Source organism: Chrysochloris asiatica, unplaced genomic scaffold, assembly GCF_000296735.1.
Source record: "Chrysochloris asiatica unplaced genomic scaffold, ChrAsi1.0 scaffold00008, whole genome shotgun sequence".
Taxonomy (NCBI): domain Eukaryota; kingdom Metazoa; phylum Chordata; class Mammalia; order Afrosoricida; family Chrysochloridae; genus Chrysochloris; species Chrysochloris asiatica.
In genome coordinates this window covers 19,693,111-19,714,340 of record NW_006408526.1, presented here as the reverse complement: position 1 = coordinate 19,714,340, position 21,230 = coordinate 19,693,111, and the positions used below count along the sequence as shown (strand labels likewise).

Genomic DNA, 21,230 nt, shown 5'->3' with positions numbered 1-21,230 from the left:
TATGAGCTATGCATTTAAAGGTTAATATTTATGTTGTTAAGTGCCTACTCATAGCGACACTGTATAGGGTTTCCAAGGAGCAGCTGGTGAGTTTGAACCACTGACTTTGAGGTTCATACCGATGGCAGTCCAGAGCTTTAGCCCACAGCACCACACCAGGACTCCTTATGTTACTCATCTTTAAATATCAGTTATTTTCACTAGGCCATGTATATCCAATACTCAAATTTTTAAAAAATTCAAGTAATTCATATCAGCATTCCTATTTTAGGTTAATAGATACTGTTTTCAACCTTTTGTTTGTTTACTTAATAATTTAGATAAAATCCATGTAAGTTTTAAGATACAGGTTCACAAAGTAGATGGCAAATTGTTGACTAAAGTCAGAACTTTAAATGAAGTTTTTTTTTTTTTTTAAAGTGTGCTTCTAGCTTTCTGTCTTACTTGAATTACAAAGAATTTTAGTTTCCTTTCAGTTTTTAAATGGTGTAGTAGATTTTTCCCCACATTGGTTAGGTGTTTGACAAGGTAAAAATGAAGTTATTTGTGCATTTGCAGATGTGTTGATGTTTAGAAACTGGCAAATTTGATTTTTAGGAATTTACCGATTATTTGACAATGAAAACAATTTGAATTAATCATTTGGTGGGGGGATACAAACATATATTTGACAGAGCTAGAAGAACAGACTAGACGAGCTCTGGAACTGGACCAGGAACGAAAACGAGCAAAAGAAGCAGCAGAACGGCTTGAAAAGGAGCGTCGAGCTGCTGAAGAGGCTAAAGCCGCTATAGAAAAACAAGCTGCTGACCAGATGAAGAATCAGGAACAGCTAGTAAGGAACCTGTCTTAGAAAGAATAATTTTCTTAAGTATAAATTTTGACACTTAACAATTATCAAAAAATGGGGTCCTGGTGTGGTGCTGTAGGATAAGCACTGGACTGCTAACTACAAGATCAGCAGTTCAAACCCACCAGTCACTCCTTGGAAACCCTACACGGGAGTCGCTGTGAGTCGGAACTGACCTGATGGCGCTTAACAACAACATTGTCAGCAAAATGATCTGATTCACTAAGCGTTTGGTTTGGACAGGTTCATCAATAAGCCAACAGATATGTTTCACTTTAGATAAACAGGCACAGTGAATTTTGAGGTCCTGGTGTGCTGTGGGCTAATGTGTCAGACTAATTCATTTGAACTGCAAGATTGGTGGTTCAAGCTCACCATCTGCTCCTTGGAAACCCTACACAGGGTCGCTATGGGTTAGAATCAGCTCGATGGCACTTCACAACAACAGCAACATGAGATAACTTTGGCCATAATTGGTTGGCGTTTTTTGTGTGGAATTTCATGTAATAAGGAATAGGCATGACCCTTTACATGGTCCTGGTATTAAATGTCAGTTCAGATGTTTTTTTACTATGCATCCTTCTGAGCCTCACTTTGAAGCAGGGCTTCTAATTGGTTCAGTCATGGCTGACAAAGCAAAACCAAAACAGACCTGAATTTTTGAAGGGTACTTGATCCAGAGAACTGACTGGAATGGTAAAAATTAGGGGTCAAAGCCTTGGAGTAGGAGACTCAGTAGAGGCAGAGTGAGCCCTTTCAGAAACTTTCTGTGTGACATTGGATTTGATCCCAGGACTGTGAAGAATAGTAACAGTTTTTCAAAGTGGCATAGTTGGCTGCCATTTTTGAGCCTGGTATGGCGATTTTTAACTGAGCCAACCAAAACGCAAAAACTTTGGTTGCTATGCAATGTCCAAACTCTCCTTCTTTTCTAAGAGGAAGATTACAAGTTTTTGACAGGGATTCACCTCATAATTGTGCATGTTCTAGTCTGTGTTCTAAGAAGTGCTGGTGATGTAGTGATTACAAGTCAGGCTGTTAACCTTAAGGACAGCAGTTCAAAACTACCAGCCATTCCACGGAAGAAAGATGAGAGACTTTCTGCTCCTATAAAGATTTACAGCTTTGGAAACCCTGTTGTGCAGGGTTGCTGTGAGTCAGAACTGATTCCACGGCACACCACCACGAGCAGTTAGTATTCTGGTTAACTCACATTTTAAAAATTTAGATCCATTCTGATATTTCTTAATGGGCCATAACATGTGGATTGAACTGGTTTGAAGCGCTGCTTTGAAGAAAGGAAAATGCCACCTAATATGATTGCTTGTTTATTAATAAAAGTTTAAATAAAAAAATTATAAGTTACTCATTTTAAGTTCTGATCACTGAAATAAGACAAAGTACTTTTAGAGTAGTAGACATTTTCTTTTTTGAGTCCTGGTATGACGCTGAAGGATAAGTACTGGACTTCTAACTGCAAGGTTGATGGTTCAAACCCACCAGCCGTTCCTTAGAAATCCTACACAGGGCCATAATGAGTCAGAACTGACTTGACAACACTTAGTAACAACAACAGACTTTTTTCACTTTCTTGCCCTAGACTAAATCATTTGAAGGTCCTGGTGTAGCACTGTAGGTTAAGCACTAGACCACAAAGTGTGTTTGAAGTGCAAGGTCAGCTGAAAATCCTCTACAGGGTAACTGTGCGTCGGGGCCAACTCAATGGCACTTAAAAGCAACAGCAACACTATAAGATGTATAAGATCTTTAAAAGAAACCCACCATATCAAACAGCCCCAGCATGTACATTAAAGATTTGTTGACTTCACATGTCACAAGGTTACTGAAAATATAGTATTTTTTTAGTCTTGGTAATTACATTTTTTTGTTTTAGGCGGCCGAACTTGCTGAATTCACTGCCAAGATTGCACTTCTAGAAGAAGCCAAGAAGAAAAAGGAAGAGGAAGCTACTGAGTGGCAACACAAAGTAATAATTGATTTGTTCACTCAATAGCATTTACTAAATACCTTTTTGTACGCAGCAGTATGCTGATATGTAGAGATGAATGTAAGACACAGTCGTAATTTACATTGTGTGTGTATTGTAATCTATTGTACTTTGGGAGCACTCAAAGATGTGATCATTTATGTGAGGGTGAGGTAAAGTTGGAGAAACCCTTTTAAGTTTAATAAAAAATTGGATAATAAATCAGATTTGGGGGTATGAAAAATCAGAGGGAACTGAATGACTATAGGAAGTATACTTATTGAGTATTGAGGACCACCATTAAATGACCAAAGTTTAGATTATACTCTCAGAACTGTTGGGAAATATGACTGGGAAGTTATGTCCTAGGAAGTTAAATTGTAAAAGGTTTCAAATGTCCTGTTAAAGCAAGGGCGTTTAGTGGATGTGTCTGTAGATAATGGGGCTCTGAAGATTTCAAAATAGGACTGTAACATAATCAGGTGGGATTTCATCAAAATAATTTAGAGAGTAGTGTCATAAGTGGATTTGGATAGTGGTTAGGAATATCTAAGAGAAAGCTAAACTAAGGATACAACAGGAGTCCCTGGGTGGTGCAAACAGTTAATGTGCTCAACTGCTAACTGGAAGATTGCAGGTTCGAGCCCACCCAGGGACACCTCGGAAGAAAGGATCGCAATCTACTTCCGAAAAGATTTTTGCCATTAAAAACCCTATGAAGGACAGTTCTATTCTGACACACATGGGGTCGCCATGAGTCGGACTCGACTCTTTGGCATCTGGTAGAAGGATATGGCAGTGAGATAAAGAGGTAGACGCAAAAGAGCATGGCAACTAAATGAGTGAATATGACGTTGAGTAAGAGGAATGTAAAGACGTTTGCATTGAGATTTCTAATAGAAATTTCTAAGTACAGGTAGGCTTCAGATTATGAACATCTATATATGGACAATTCCTAGTTGCTCTTTAATACAAAGCTTCGAAGAGGTTTTGTCATAGTTGATTAAATGAAATAGGAGCAAGACTGGTATTTTTTAAATTGAGTCATTTATTGCTATAATCGGAATGGGAAAAATCATAGGTTGAAATCTTGGAATGGGAGATTTGGAAGAGACATAGTTAGCCCTTTCAGGACCCTGAGTCTTGAAATGGAATTATTGGAGGGATGTGGAGAACCACACACATTCAAAGCCATGTGGCCTGCCGCCATCTTTGAAGCCCTGCTTTAATATTGTATATAAATTTGCTCTCACTTTGAAGTGATTGAATCAGCCCCTATAGGCAACAAGCTCTTCATTATAATTACCTTCACTTGATGCATTGTTGTTGTTAAATGCTGTCGAGTCGATTCCGGCCCATAGCGACCCTATATAGGCTTTCCAAGGAAGCAGCTGGTGAGCTTGAACCACTGACCTTGCAGTTCAAATGGCTTTTCAGTCTGGCGCATTAACCCACAGCGCCACACCAGAACTCCAGTTTTAAACCATTGCAAAGGCTCTGAGCCTTTGCTTGTACTAAAGTAAGACTAAATGAGAACCATATGTACCTGTTCCAACTTACCTACACATTTTTAAAGAACCGGGAACCAATCTCTAGATGAAACTGCCATGGTCTGAAGAACACAAATGAAAACCCACGCTTACATTTTGGAGAAGTAGGCAATACAAGATAACAAGAGTTCAAACATTTTTGGCTGAGATGCATGATAAGGATATCCAATAATTTATCATCCACACTGGCACAAATTTGCAAGTGAAAGGGGTGTAAAGCACCAAGACATTGTGTAAAACAGGACTTCCGTAGACAAACCAGGACACTGTGATCACGCAAATCATTGGTGATGTTAGATACTTCATGTTGTGCCCTATCAGAAGACATTTAATATGTAGTTAACTCACTGTTGGTGAGTTTTAATTGATTATTGGATTAAGTACTGGCCGTCTTGATTGATTTCTTCCTTGTCTGATTACATTTTTTACCCCTGTAGCTAAAAAGTAATATATTAGTATTCTGTAAGATTATATGCATATCTATTTCTTTTCAACATAATGGTTTTAGCAACAATGGATAGATAATCTTTTGTCAGAACTGATCATTTTATTGTATAGATAGCCACTGTCAAGTTGACTCCAGCTCATGTACAACAGAATGAAATGCCTGGTTCTGCCTGCAGCATCCTCACAGTTCTCAAGCATGTTTGAGTCTAATCCTTGGGGCTGCTTTGCCCATCCATCTCATCAAGGGTCTCCCTTACCTTTACTGGCCCTCTGCTTCACTGAACTTGATGTCTTCCTCCAGTGATTGTTCCCTTCTAATGGCGTGCCCCAAGCAAGCGAGTTGACATTCTTCTGTTGTGACCCATTGGCTAGTTTTTGGAACTACATCACCAAGCCTGTCTTCCTAGACTGTCTTTGTCTGGAAGTTCTGCTGCAGTCTGTCCACTGTGGGTGTGGCTCTGCTAGTATTTGAAATACCAGTTGTATATCTTCCAATATCACAGCAACATGCAAACCACCAGAGTACGATGCACTGACTAACAACTGGTGGAATTATTTTAACAGGATTTGAAAAGTAGTATTTTAATTCTATCATTGCTTCTACTTGTTGGTATTATTCTGTGAACTTGTGGCTTTCAGCAACAGGGCCCATGTTCACTACCCTGAAATGTCATTTCTATTAAGGCAGACAAAGGACTTCAGCCCTTTTAATTACCAGTTTTCAGAGGAAGTTGTTCATAAACTTATTTTTAATGTTCAGGCTTTTGCCGCCCAGGAAGACTTGGAAAAGACCAAAGAAGAGTTAAAAACTGTGATGTCTGCCCCCTCTCCACCTCCACCACCACCAGTCATTCCTCCAACAGAGAACGAGCATGATGAGCATGATGAGAATACTGCTGAGGCTAGCGCTGAATTACCATATGAAGGAGTAATGAACCATAGAAGTGAGGAAGAGCGTGTAACAGAGACACAGAAAAATGAGCGTGTTAAGAAACAACTCCAGGTACTGAGAATTTGCAGCTATATGCACATTTCAATTAGAGCTTGCATTTTTTTCCATCTATTCAGGCAAATATATTAAAAGGAAGTAATTATACAAACCAGTTACTTCACCTTTAACCCTAGATGGCCAAATAATTTGGTTTGTAAGGGCTTCACCTACATTCATTTCATCTCTGTATGAACCCATTAGCAAATGAATAAATGTTTGTTACGAATCCCATTTGCCATTGAGTTGACTCCACGACTCAGGGTCACTGCAGTATGTTAGAATAGAACTGTACTGTGTCGGGTTTTCAGTGGCTGATTTGCTCGGAAGTAGATTGCCATGCCTTTTCTTCCAAATATCTGCTAGCTTCTGTGTAATGAGGACTTAACAAGTTAAACAGTAAAGTCTACATTGAAAAATAGTGCTGTAGGATAAGCACTGGACTGCTGATTGCAAGGCTGGTGGTTCATACCCACCAGCCTCTCCTTGGAAACCCAGTTCAGGGTCGCTTTGAGTTGGAACCAGCTTGACGGCACTTAACAACAGCAATCTTTAATAAGATATTAGATGGTGGTTGTGTGTTGTCAAGTCAGGTCGGACTCATGGCAACCCTGTATAGGGTTTCTGAGACTGTAAATCTTTGCGGGAGCAGAAAGCCTCATCTTTCTCCTGAGGAGTGGTTGGTAGATTTGAACTGCTGACCTTAATGGTTAGCAGCCCAAAGTGTAACCCAGTCTACTACCTGGACTCCTTTTTAAGGTATTACGTAATGTGAATTATTTGTCTAGATTTTATAATGGCAGAGGGTCAGTTTATTAAGTGACGTAATTAGGTCAAAATAGGAAATTTTAGTATTGTTAGAGCTTTTATCTAGAAAATTTTGAAATTGGTTAAATCTTTAAATATTGGTAAAGAAAATGAGATGATGTTGTAATAAACATTTTAGGACCTTTGAAGATTTTAGGTTGTATAGTAACATTTCTCTATGATGGCTACCAGTTGTCACTGAGTTCATGTTTATTCATGGTGATCCCATGTGTGTCAGAGTAGAACTGTGCTCCATACTGTCTCCAATGACTGATTTTTTTGGTCGTCAATAGCCATGCCTTCTTCTGAGACACCTCTGGCTGGGCTTGAGCCTCCAACCTTTCAGTTAGGAGCCGAGAGTGTTAATCATTGGCAGTACCCAGGGACCTCCTATAGTGGCTACAGGAAACTTTTTCTAAGTCATGTAAATTGTTGGATGTAAAAGTTGAGCTAATTCACAATAGTGTGCAAACATAGTTGATGTATATAAGAGTGAACGGCTCATGGTATTCCTTCTTAGCCACTATCGTCACCAATACTAAAAGTAAAATTTTAATTAATTTTTTTTATAATGGAAATTTTAATACACTGAAATGTCAAAGATTTGGTATGTTTATATTATACATCTGTATCTTTAAGCCGTTTTCTAAATTTTTTAAAATCTAAAGAAGTAAATAATATGTGTAATTTTTTATTTTTTAAACATAGGCGTTAAGTTCGGAATTGGCCCAAGCCAGAGATGAAACCAAGAAAACACAAAATGATGTTCTTCATGCTGAGAATGTTAAAGCAGGCCGTGATAAGTACAAGACTCTGCGACAGATTCGACAAGGCAATACAAAGCAGCGTATTGATGAGTTTGAAGCAATGTGAGAGCTGTTATTTTGCATACATGTTCTTCATAAGCTGAACCACCAACAGAGAAAAGCAGGCCTTTGCAGATGTGATGGAATGCATCTTACCTTGCCAAAGCACTTATACCAGTTTGACTGTGGTGGTTAAGAGACAAATTTAAGGGGAGCTCTTCAACATTAAGGCAGTGTGATGTCATGCTTGATTTCTTTTTCTTTTGGGCCAGGAAACAGAGAACAGTGTTCCATCACCTTCGCTCATATTTCGTTTCCATTTTTTTTTTTTTTCTGTTAACACTAATGATCATGTCTGACAACTGTGTATGTGTGGTTTGAGCACTTTGAACATTTAAAAATGGATAATGGTAATTTAAGTGTTTAGATAGAGTACTCCTCTCTTTCCCCTTGCCCCTTCCACATTCTCTCACCCACAGTGTGCCTTCTCATATCCTGCCATGCCGATAGCCAGGATTCTGCCTTCATGCAGATCATTGGCACTGTTTAAAATGAGGGTAGATGGAAGGTGGGCAGTGTTTAATCATTGTATAGAAGGTGGCTATGAATCATGAAAAGGATTTGAACATTTTACTACTGTAGTGTACATCTGGTGGCTAAATTTTGTGAATCCCAATTCTTGAAAATTTAATATTTGCTTACTTTACTGCAGTCATCTTTGACAGCTGGATTGCTTGGTGTTTCATCTCGTGCCATCCTTTGATGGTTTTCTTTGCTGATTCATATTAAGATGTTAACAGCAGGTATCAATTCTGTAGGAGAATTTTTTGACAAAACACCATCTGCAAATAACAGTTGTCTCTGAAAGATTTGAATAGTACTGTTCTTTCATAAATGAATTCAGAAAAACGCATGTTTAAATACAATAAAATATTCACTTGTTGGGAATTGATTTTAATCATTAAGAAGAAAACGCTGGATCTTTCTGGAAGGGCAGCATATGAAAACAATAGTCCCAAGGGAGGGGACAGTAGATACTACCTCACTACTACACCTGCGATGACTAGTTGTTCAAACACAGTGGAATGTGTAAGCTGTATGTTTTATACTACATAGTGCTACTTTTGGTCATGAAGGAGTATTTTTGCATTTTCATTTTCCTTCAGAATATCCTAGAGTGCTAAATTTATTAACTGCCTTTTTGTTGAGTTTTGAATTGTAGGACTCCGGCATGTATGTAAACTCTTGCTGGTATACTATCTCCCTAGAGGAATGGTGTGTGTGTGTGTGTGTGTGTGTGTGTGTGTGTGTGTGTGTGTGTGTGTGTGTGTGTGTGAGAAAGAGAGAGTGGATGAAAGACATGCTGTCCTTGTTGCATATGAAGAAATGTTGTGTCTTCATTTCTTGTTATAATTATTACATAATCATTTTAGCATATTTGGTTTCTAAATCATTGTGCTTATTTTTTTAATCAGTTTAAGAAGACTTAAATTTGGTTTGTTAATCCTATTTTAGAATTCTAATTTAGGTTTTGTTAATTTCATTTATGTCTTACTGAAAAAGTCTTTCCAATTAACATGTTCTAGATTTGAAGATAAGGATAGCCTTGTTTTCTCTGTGTGGTTCAGCTACTTTCCATTTGGTATTATGCACTCAAATTACATTTATCAATTAAAATTGCCATTTTATGAAACATTTTTCATGCATAGTAGTTTCAAATTATATCTGAAAATATTTGTGCTTTTTTTGATTTTGCTTACTATAAAAGGATTAATCTGGGCAGACATTATGAAAAGGAAAGGTTGCATTTAATATATTTTTTGAACTTTGTAGGACAAAAGGTAATTGGTAAACCTTGAGGTGACTGTTGTACAGTGGTTGCGCACATGCTTCAAACCCCATGGAAGAAATGTTTCTACTTGCAGGCCATCACAGGAATGGATGGTTAGCTCTATGATTCAAGCATTGAAACACAAGTACTCACTTTTCCAAAGCATTAAAGCAAATGCAATCAGAGATGAAAACCTGGGTTTCCATTGGTTCTTTATGAATTTTCCTCATTTTGAATTGTGTGTGCTACCATTGCTATATCAGTTTGATATCAGTGTTGAAAAACTACCAGTTATATTTGCTGTTTATAATCTAATTGTAGATTAGGATTAAAATGGATATAATCCATTTTTAAAGCTGTGTGAATTTTTCTAAACAGGAACAAACATTTGTAATATGGGTTTTCATAGTGATTAAACCAATTATAACTTTTATCATTAACAGTGAGAGCACATGTTCTTAGAGCAATGTAAAGATACATTCATAAAGATTTGATAAATTCCAACAGGCTTTACCATTAGCATAATTTTGTGTTGTACAATTAAATTACAATTACATCTATAATTTTGGATAACATTCATTGGTTAACAATAAAGTTACAAAAGCTCATGCCGTCAAGGTCCACTGTTGTTATTATTTAACACAGATTTCTTGCAGAGAGCCTGAAAATGATCATCTCTGGTAGAACCATGAGTCATTATCACATACTACGAAGGAGAAGTAGATAGGGAAAAGCTGCTGTTGAAAATATTCATAAACTTACTCTTTTCCCAAAAATTGTACCTCTGTTGGTACTAGTGATTACTAATTCTGTGGAAAAATCAAATCTTTAAATTATAATGACTCTCTTGACAACAGAAAATAATTTAGGATTTCTAATCATTGTATGGACAGACAACGACGAGGATAGGTGTGATCTGTACAATGAATGGAAATCCTTTGTGTATGGATGAAGTCCTGGTGTAGCACTGTGGGTTAATGCACTGGACTGCAAAATTGGTTTGAATCACAACGTCAGCAGTTCAAGTTCACTAGTTGCTCCTTGAAAACCCTATACAGGCTCGCTGTGGGTCGGAACCAACTCAACTACACTTAACAACAGTATTCATTGCATAGTGTTTAGCTTCTTTTTCCTGAGGAAGATAAAATTTCATTGTCATTAATTCCTGTCACTATTAAAATGCAAATGTCCTTTATAGAACCTTGCACTAAGCTTATTTATTTAAATGCATAAATCTATTTTAAAACAACATTATGGAATAGTTACCATGAATCTAAAAGTTTTTTAAAACAGCTTATTTTCTGACAATTAAAAATAAAGAACTTTTGTAAGTGATAAATCTCAGAATAGTTTTAAAGTCAGATGTAGACTCAGTTTACTACAATGCTTAACTGTCACTTTTTCCATTTTCAAGGGCGGTCACATTGCTCCTGTCAGAAAAGAGAATTTCATTTAATAATATTTTCTTATCAATAAGAAATGTTTTCCCCTTTAGTAACTAAAATGACCATGTACAGTTATTTAAGACTTTATTGAAACTCATTTCTGATTATCATTAGAAAAGTGCTTATATTAATTAGTTTGTATATAAAAAAAATTCCTATCGCTTTCTGCCCCATTTTTTGATTGGTGATTTTTTTAGAAATGAAGATGGTAGGATACAAAACTTTTCAAATCCTATTGCATTTAGACAGGATAGAGGAAGTCTTTTTAAAGCTAAAATTTGAAACTGAAACGTAAGAATTTCTGGTAGCGTGTAGTAGTGACGAGTCGGGCTGTTAACCTCAGGGTCAGCAGTTCGAAACTACCGGCTGTTCCGCGGGAGACAGATGAGGCGTTCTGCTCCTGTACAGATTTACAGCCTTGGAAACCCTGTGCAGGGTCAGGATGAGTCGGAACCGACTCCACAGCACACCACCGCCATCAATTTAATGATCTGTTTAAAAAATTAAAGTTTGATGAGAATAAGGGAAAACATTGAAATATGTTGTTGCACTGGCAGATTTCTCTTAAGTATGTTCTAAATAAACAGAAATTTAATATTATCTTTTTCTATTCTTTATTTCTTCATTCTTTTTAACTAGACAATGTTTTATCACTATTTTAATACAGAACATAGAGTTGTGGTGTGGCTCTGTGGGTTATTGCGTCACTGCAAGGCCACTTGAACTGCAGGGTTGGTGGTTCTAGCTCACTAGTTGCTCCTTGGAAACCCTATACAGGGTCGCTATGGGTTGGAACCAACTCGACGGCACTTAACAACAATAATATAGAATGTAGAATAACAGTAATCTAGTACATCTCAAAAACAGTAATCTAGTACATTTCAAAAGCTTGGTGAATTCTGTAGATATTTTGGCAACTTCAGAAAATGTGAAGAGAATCTGACTCTTACTACACTAGTCGTTGTTGTTAAGTGCCATTGAGTTGGTTCTGACTCATAGTGACCCTGCATAGTGCTTCCAAATAGTGGCTGGTGGGTTTGAACCACTGACCTTATGGTTGGCAGTCCAGTGCTTATCCTACAGCACCAACCCAGGACTTCTAACTCAAAGTGTTGTTGTTATGTGCTGTCGGATTGGTTCCGACTCATAGTGCCTTGTATTGGGTTTCTGAGGAGTGGCTAGTTTGAATGCCTACTTTGTGGTTCAAACCTCCCTTGCTGTCCAGTGTTTATCCTATAGCACCACATGAGGACAATACTCCATGTGTTCAAGCTGATCACATTTCAACTTTGGCTTTCCAATTAAGTAATATAAATTCCTAATTTTAGTGGACATATGTCTAATCCTACAGTTTTTCTCAGTGGACCTACATCTCTTCTAATTTCTCTCTAATTTTCAATATTTTTTAGAACGTCCTTGTTCACCTCTGGTAAGATCATGACTCCCTGCTTTGTTTTTCAATAACATAGAACTCCCTTCAACTCTGATACAAGAGTTTTCTCATTTGGAACTACATAGATGTGACACAGTAGAATAAGCACTGGATTGATAACTGCAAGGTCAGTCGTTCAAACCTACCAACCGATCCTTGGAGACCCTACTTATACAGGGTTGCTATGAGTCGGAACAGACTTGATGGCGCTTAACAACAGCAATAGCATACTACTTTAGGAGTTGAAGGAGATGTCTGTCATCATTTCCTGCATATTTTTAGAGTAGACACATACTGAGCTAACCCTTTTTAAGTTCAGGTTTATGGTTTGGTCCTGAATTTTCTAGCTACTAAATTGTCCCAAGTTCTTATATAATGAAATTCATATAGGTAATGCATTTATACTAAGTGCTTTCTATATTACAGGACCTCGGAAGCAAGAATAGAATAACTGTGGTCCTTTGTTTTGCTCTTACATAATTTTCACTAGTCTGTTACAATATCAGAGTCTTTAAAAATTTAAAAAAAAAAACAACACTATCTTAAAGATTCATGTTATTTGTATGCCCAGATTCCTCCATGCTTATATTTATCCAGTTGCTTCTATCCATGATGCTTGTTTTTATATTTTATTTTCCCTGTTCTGGTTGTTCTTCACTTTTATTTAATGGTCATTTTGAAAGCTTAGATTCATTTTAATCTTTATGCAAGTCATTAAGTTTGCTCCTAAAAATAGTGGTACTGTTTTTAGCTTGTTACCTTTACTGAGTATGTAGCCAAATACACATTGTCCTCTAGTGGTAATATGTGATAACAGTTTCTGAGGTTACATACGACTGTCGTTGAAAAAACTCCTTTTGTTAAGATCTGGATTTATTTTACAAAATTCTTTTTGCATTATGTTATAGTATATGCCATTATTTTCATTGTTTTTTTCCAACTTAAATAAGATGTTTTATCTTCTTGTATATTCTATTTAGACCTAGAAGTGCATGTCTTAAACTTACAGGGCTCCTTCCTCTCTCTCCTTTTGTTGTTTCAAGTCTCACACGCCTATTCTAAATGCCACTGTTGTAGTTGTGTAATTATTCACTCGTTTGTATGTATTAGCTGTTTTGACTAAAGATACAGAGGGAAACTGCTGCAAATACAGGAAGATAATCAGCCAAAAAATTAGTGACTTGACAGGGAATAAGTACACACAGTATAGGTGTCTACAGTATGCTTGTTCTCTGCCAGATTACTTAGTTGCCATTTCATAGGCAAGTTTTTATAAACACTGGTCAATATATAAAGATATCCTAAAAAATACAGTCCCTAATAATTGATAATTCTGTATAAAACATTGTTGAATTTTTTTTTTTTTTTAAAGAGGAAAAATAGTTGTTGATGAAGAAGGTATTACCAAAAAGAAAGAGCAGAACTTTTAAATGCAGAAGTTAGTGTCAAACAATGTGAGTGTTCTGTATTGTCAGTTGGTAAAACTAGAGAAGTTGGCTTGGATTTATGGTGCTGAAGTGACTGGATTTGAAACCCACCTAGTGACTTTGAGAACAGACAGAAAAGACACTAACTAAACCTTGTCTGAAAAAAATCAATGGTATATAAAACGTGAGGAGCATTGGTGTGGCGCAGTAGGAGAATGCACTAGACTGCAAGGTTGGTTTGAGTAGCAAGGTCAGCAGTTGGAATCAACTTGATAGCAGTGGGTTTGGGGAGAGTTATTTATGAGTCCTGGTGGTACTTTGAGAAAAGCACTGTACTGCTATTTGAAAGGTTAGCTATCTAAACCCACCAACGATTCCAAGGGAAAAGACGAGGCCTTTTGCTGACATAAAGCTTTACATCCTTGGAACCCCTGTGTGGGTCACTGTGAGCTGGATTCAACTTGATGGCGTTGGATTTGGGTTTTAAAGATGATTTAAATCATTGTTTGCTATATTTTGCTAAGGCCTTATATGTGTATTTTAAAATGTGTTTTTAGGACAAGTTTATACAGCAACTTCAGTTCCCATTTAGCAATTCCTAGACAGATTATTCAGCGGCGCATTGATCACATTTTCATACTGTGTCAGCATTCTCATTAATTCTCTTCTGAAGGTTTCATTTTCAGTAATCTGGTTTGCTTTTCCTCTTAACCTTTCATCTTTACTATAGAATTGGTCATTTGATCCCAAAAAAATGATGGCTGTAAAGTACCTAGTACTCATACTGTTCTGTGTTTTATAAGCTGTTGAGCTAAAAATATGAGTAAAGTCTCATTTTTAAAAACTTGGTTAAGCCATTAATATATATTTTTTTTAATCAGTAATCCATGAACTTGGAACTATTTTCATTAGAACACCAGGGTGTGCAAAAAAGAGAAGTATGTTTTTGTTTTTCTTTAGTTACCCAGTTCTCCCCAGAGGTAGCTAACCATTGTTTTTAACTGTACCTGCTTCTCACTTATCAACTGATTATGCAACAATGGCATTTATGACGGTAAAAAATAAAACTATCCAACTATTTTACACATTAACAAAGTATATCTGGCAATAGTGAACACCAAAGTGTGAGATGAGAGTGTTGCTGGCTGTAAGGGGTAAGGTTATGTGTCACCGTGACCAGGCCATGAATCCCAGTGGTTTGGCAATTACATGATACAGTCATGCTCTATTTTCATGTAATCCAAAGTTTTGCATTATGACATGGTCTTTGGAACCTAACCATGTCAGTAAGTGAGCAGTGGATGTAGTGCATCCTTCTGGAAATTACCTACAACAACAGACAACAGGGCCATGGTGTGGTGTGTAGGATAAGTACTGAACGTCAAAGTGGGTGGCTCAAACACATCAACTGCTCCTTGGAAACCCTATACAAGGTCGCTATGAGTCATAACTGATTCGATGGCACATAACAGGCAAAATAAGCGACTACAGGTATGCCTATTTTGTTTCCATAGGTTACAGCATCAGATGTATTTTGGTTTTTGGTTCTTTGATTAGATAGTATATTTTGGAAATCATTCTACATCAGTATAAAAATGCTATGTTATTTAATATTATGGATGCCCTGTAACTTCTAATGTCCATTTGTAGCATTTCCAGTCCTGCTATAATACACAATCCTGTTATGAATGTTACATAAATGCTGCTTGCTATTTTTATCGTTAAGGAACCGAGTTATTATTAAGTAAAGGAGGTCACTTTACGATTTCCTATATAAATATGCTTGAATAATTTGTTACTTAAATTGTGTAGGTGTACCCTTTTACAGTTTTTTTTCCATTTAAATAGTAATATGTTTATTGAAACTTATTCTAAGAAAAGGAGACACGTCTTTACCTAGCAGGTGACGTACAGCTGTAACAGTCCTAATGCTTCCTCTCTGAGGGTCCAAGTGGAAAGGATCTGTCTGAAACGAACTTTGGATACTTCCAGATACTGTAATCTGAAAAATGTTATTTTGAAAAGAAAGAAATCAATAGGGTAGGATTTTCTAAGTATAACTTGGTCCTTTTTAGATTTAAATTTCCTTTGGTCACCATTTCCTCAGTTGTTCATTTACATTTGTCTGCTTTTGTTGAGTGGCAAATGACAAGCTCAGATGATTGCAAAATAATTTAATACTGTAAGGCACTTTACCAAAACCCCCAACAGCAACATTATTTCAAAGAAGTTTTATTCTGAAAGTTTCCATGATTTTTAAGGGGATATAGATCATCTTGGGCTTTTTGAATATGACATCTTCCAAGTAATGTTTATTTTTTACTGCAACTAACATTAGAATATGTGTATTTTTTTATTTTAATTGAAAGTATTATTCATACAGTCTTTCTGACGTTAATAAAAATGTTTTGTTTTAAAACTTAGTGTTTAGGTCAAATGCTGCTTATGAACTTTGTCCTGGACCACAGATATTTTTAGAGACCACAGCTTAGATTTGTTTCAAAAGTGCCGATATTTCATGTTAATCAGATAGAAAGAACATCAGTCTTAGTGGCTGGTGGTCTTCCCCTTAGAATTCAAATAAAGTCTAAGCTTATGTACCAGAGAGACTCAGAAGGGGCTAGGTCCTTAGTTTGTGGGGGTCACCATCTCTGTGTTCTTCTAGTTGCTCATTGTGGCTGAGTTCTGCTCTCTGTCTTCTGTCTCTATTTGGTTATTCTGGGCTTGTTCAAAAACTGATAGTCAATCACAGACTGCATTGCCCATGACTTTCCCTAGTCTAGGGTTCAGAGACCCCTATGTTCCTGTTTCTTGAATAAATGTTTTCGTATTACAGAAGCTTTGACCAGTTGAGAGCTTTATAGGCACTCTGGCATTCAGAGAGACCTCTGCAGATATAAGGAGGGCTTCAAAAGTTCATGGGAAAATTCCATTATGTTTTCATTACATTTTCCATAAACTTTGAAGCCCCTTTTTATGTGTGGCACCCTAATATATCGCTGGACTTTGGCATGAAACTGTAGGATCAGCAGTTCAAACCCACCAGCTGATTCTCAGAAACCCTATACAGGGTCGCTATGAATCCTAACTGCCTATATAATATATATATATGAACGATAGCAACACAATGTGTCAGTAATTACATGGGTTTGGGAGTACTAGATCTAGGTTTGAATCCTGACTGTCCCCCTTAAGTAGTTTTGTGACCTTGGGAATGCACTCAGATGTTTGGTGCTTAAGTTTCCTCATCGAGTAAATAAGCAGCACCATTGATTTTGCAGACACTGATTGTAACAATATGCACAGAATACTCTGTTTATAGCCCAGCATGTTGAAGATGTTAATAAATAGTAACTTCTGTCATTCTGTTTTTTCAAGATACTTTTGTTAATCTGTCCATATTGTGATGATTGCTATATGAACCCAGTCCTTTGGAATCCATCGTTAGTTAACGTCTTCGGTTTGCCTTTAAGAATTTTACTTATGATTCGCTTAGAAGGCACTGCCCAACATAACGTTTTTATCAGTGTATGCCTGGCCCCTGCTAAGTATGTAAAAAATTTTTTAAAAGACATGGTTTGTCCTGAGTGGCAAATAGTTTACTCCCATTAACAAAATTAGAAATTCATGTGTTTGTATTTTAGGAATAAATGCAGTTTCCTCTTCAACCTCTTTACAGTTGGAGTGTTCCAAAGCTCAGGCCTTCCCCATCTACACTTGTTCTCTTGGTAATCTTTCCCAGTGTCATTGCTCTCAGTACTTTATGCTGAAAACTCTCCAATCTCCTAAACCCCTCCCCTGAACTCCAGACATATGCATCCAATAGTCTACAATGACATTCTTACTCTAGTATCTACTAATCATCGCACACTAGTGTAAAAGATCTTCCACTTCAAGCTTGCTTCTGCCTAAGGAATGAATGGCAACTCCATTGTCTTGTTCATCGGGCCAAAACCTTGACCATATCCTAGATCCTTTTTTTTCCCTCACAGCCCACATTCAATCCAACCACAAATACATTGGCTCAATGTTTAAAATATACAGTAACATCCAGAACCCAATCATTTCATACATCCTTTATGGCTATGGCCCTGGCCGACACACTAGGATGCCTTAGATTATTGCAAGAGCTTCCCAGTCAGTTTGTTTGATTCCTCTCTTACTCTTAGATGGCAGCCTGAGTGATGCTTTAAAAGGTAAGTCGGATCATCTCACTCTGCTTAAAAAGCAATGGTGTCCCAACCATCCTCAGCCCAACAAGATCCCGTTCCCCAGTAGTTCCAGGACCTCATCTACTGCTTCCCCTTCTCTCATTGAAGTAAGTTGTGCTGTTGTTTAAACTTGCTGTTCCCCCGCTGCGATCGCAGTCTGGGATGCCCTCTTCCCAGATATTCTCATGGTTTACTGCTTTGTCATCTCCAGAACTGTGCTTAAACTCCACCTCACTTAGGTCTTCCCGTAAGACCCTATTCAAAATTACACTGCTGCTGGTCCCTACAAGTTTAGTTTTCTCTCTAGCTCTTACCATCATTTATTTAGCAGTAGATATTTCACATACATGTGTATATGTGTGTGTATTTGTATATATATATATTTTTTTTTTGGGGGGGGGTGGGGTCAGCATCCTACTTGTGGAATGGCCACTCCATGAGGACAGGAATTTTAGTGCTTTCTGTACATTGATAAGTGCTTAGTGTACATTGATAGTGCCTAGAATGATGCCTGGCACACTGTAGATGTGTGGTATTTGTTAAAGGAATGGGATGGACGAGTTCTGGGAGCACACAAGGAAGGCACCTTGCAAGGACCACATGGGGACCATGTCTGACTTCTCCCTGGCTTCACTAGGGGCATAGAGAATCAAAATCAACCCAAGGCTGATTCCTATGAAGCGAGGTCAGACATGCTTCCACCCTACAACTTTCTTTATCCTATTCTGACACCACCATCCTGCCCACGGCTTCATATCAGGATCCGATAATTCATTGCAATGGCCACAGAGAACTTAAAACAATACTCACGAAGTTTATTAAGCAAGTGAACAGGTTGTAGAGTTCACAATAACCAATTCGGGATGCAGCAGTTAACCAGTCAGGAATGCCTCTTGTCTGCCTTACTGCTAGCACGCCTCACTCTTGTCTTCAGCTGCTCAGCCACATGGCCCCTTGGCCTCTGCCCTGCTCAGGATAGTGTTAAAAGCTCTTTTAGCCAGTCTGAATGCCCAAAGGGCACATTCTTCACTCCAGTCTCCTAAGCCTATGGACTGACTCAGCTTTACTCAGTGGAAGCTGCTTTGTCTCTCCAGGCCTCTCCCATGCCGATGGCAATGATGCTGTCATTGCAGATTCTCTAGGCAGGACCTTACACTTCATGCAAGCTCTTTTTTCTTAATGGCCCTGGAATCTTCATCTCTGCTTCTGAGATGGCTCCTTTTAGCCTAGCTGTATGGTAAAAGATACCAGTCCCAGCCTTAGAGCCCTGTACACCTATTTTCATGGTTTCACCCAATCACTTGGTGGGAATTTGGAAGATTTTGGGTAGAAAAGCCATATCAAGTAAATTCAAGCCACGACAGCACCTAATCTTCCCAGGGATTTCCACGAGAGGTTTCCTAGAGGAGAAGATCCATATGCCAAGCCTTTGAGGATGAGCAAGTTTAATCAGATGGGCAAAGACAGAAAATAGACCCAGGTAAAGGAACTAAATAAATATACTAAGGCATAAAAAGTTACAGAACTACCCATATTTGTATGTCTCATACAAAATACAATATTTGTATTACAAAATAAGGTTCAAGATTTAAAAGGTGGCACCATGGAACACTGAGAAATCATGAAATAAATAGATTAGGATGTGTTTATGACATTTCTCTTTGGACAGTTTGGAATGCTGGTGGAATATCAGTTGAAACTTCCTTAGGAGGTACTGTGTAAGACAATAGTGGGGTTAGTACAGAAGGTTGGTGGGCACCAGGTACTGGCAGAGGAAGAAAAGTGTATTCAGAAAAGACCACCAGGAAAGTGTTGCCACAAGTAGACCAGGGTGGAGTTGGATAGCATGTGTGTGACCAACAATGCAACATGAAAAGATGTAAGTTATGCACTGGTGTTGGCAACAAGGTCACTGAAACGAACAATCTTTTGGAATGAGAATAGTTTTCACTTAGTTTAATTGTACAGTGTCTTTTAGAAAGTATTGCTTACAAACCTATATATAATTCTTAGGCTAGCAGTGAAGAGCAAGAAAATGCTTGATTTAGCAATGACCTCTGTCAGCTCCAGATGTTGAAGTTGTGAAGTGAACACTCAAGCATGAGTCCGTCTGCCCGCTCCTTTATCAAGTCCATGAGGTGCCATCTTGTTGGTTCTAACTCATAATGACCTTATTTATGTACAATAAAACCATCCTCACTCACAGTTGTTGCTGTGTTTGAGCCCATTGTTGTAGCTTCTGAGTTGGTCTCATTGAGGAGCTTCCTCTTTTTGCTGATCCTCTATCAAATATGATGTTCCTCTCTAGGGACTGGTCACTCATTGTAACATGACCAATGTACATGAGATGAAGTCTTGTAATCCTTCCTTTTAAGGAGCTTGCTGGCTGCACTTCTCTCGGATTATATTTGTTCATATTTCTGGCAGTCCATAGTATATTCACTACTCCATAATTCCAAGGTATCAGTTCTGCATTGTCCAGCTTTCACATGCATATGAGGCGATTGTACATACCATGGCTTGGGTCAGGCACACCTTAGTCCTCAAAGTGAGGACTGTTTGACGACTACCATCTTTTCTAAGCTTATCAATGATGTTGCTTATTGATTCAGTTGTGAGGGTTTTTGCTTTTCTGATATTGAGGTGTAATCCATATCTTTTTCAGTAAATATTTCAGGTCTCTTCACTTTAGGCAACCAAGGTTGTGTCCTCTGCATATCACAAGTCATTAATAAGTCTTCCAACTTTCCAATGCTGTGTTCTTCAGATGGTCCAGTTTCTCAGAAAATTTGCCTAGCATACAGCTCTGGTAGTGTAGTGGTTACAAATCGGGCTGCTAATCTCAGTCAGCAGTTCGAAACTACTAGCTGTTCTGTGGGAGAAAGATGAGACTTTCTGCTCCCGTACAGATTTACAGCCTCAGAAACCCTGTATAGGGTCACTATGAGTCGGAACCGACTCCACGGCACATAACACCATTCAAGTTCCAAGGATTCAAAGGCAGTTTAAAACATCATCCGTAGTCTAGGGGAAACAAGAGAATTAAGTATAATAATGAAACAAGCATACGATGCATACTAAGCTCTAACCAGCCTCTAATGCTATAGAGGAGTCAGAGTATAACAATGCACTGGACTGCAAGGTCTGTTTGAACCACATGGTTGGCAGTTCAAACTCACCAACCACTCCTCAGAAACCCTGTACAGGGTCGCTGTGAGTAGGAACCGGCTTAACAAGGCTACAGAGGTTTTTGCAATTACCAGCAGCTGTCTGAGTAACAAGTGCCATTTCCCTTCTAATTTCTCTTTCGGGCTGGAGAACACCTCATTAATTGTCTCAGTGCTGGCTTGCACAAGGGTTCCGTGATAATTCACAATGTAGTAGTAATTCCCTATGCTAGAACTGGGCCATGAGCTCTGAATGTGGGACCAAAGTCAGCTCCAGGACTG

The 21,230-nt window shown here is 38.0% G+C and overlaps 1 protein-coding gene across 4 annotated transcripts in view; it reads left to right on the top strand.

Moving 5' to 3' along the window:
• The window catches only part of RDX (radixin), an 84,077-nt gene that overhangs the window by 52,290 nt on the left and 10,557 nt on the right, over window positions 1–21,230 (top strand). The window contains exons 10-13 of one of the 4 annotated variants that reach the window (XM_006833805.1): window positions 675–835; window positions 2,745–2,837; window positions 5,595–5,837; window positions 7,338–7,498. In XM_006833805.1, coding sequence (XP_006833868.1) covers window positions 675–835; window positions 2,745–2,837; window positions 5,595–5,837; window positions 7,338–7,498 — 658 coding nt within the window. Of the gene's footprint in view, window positions 1–674; window positions 836–2,744; window positions 2,838–5,594; window positions 5,838–7,337; window positions 7,730–21,230 lie in introns of those variants that run through there. The other 3 variants (XM_006833806.1, XM_006833807.1, XM_006833808.1) reach the window with 3 other exon arrangements.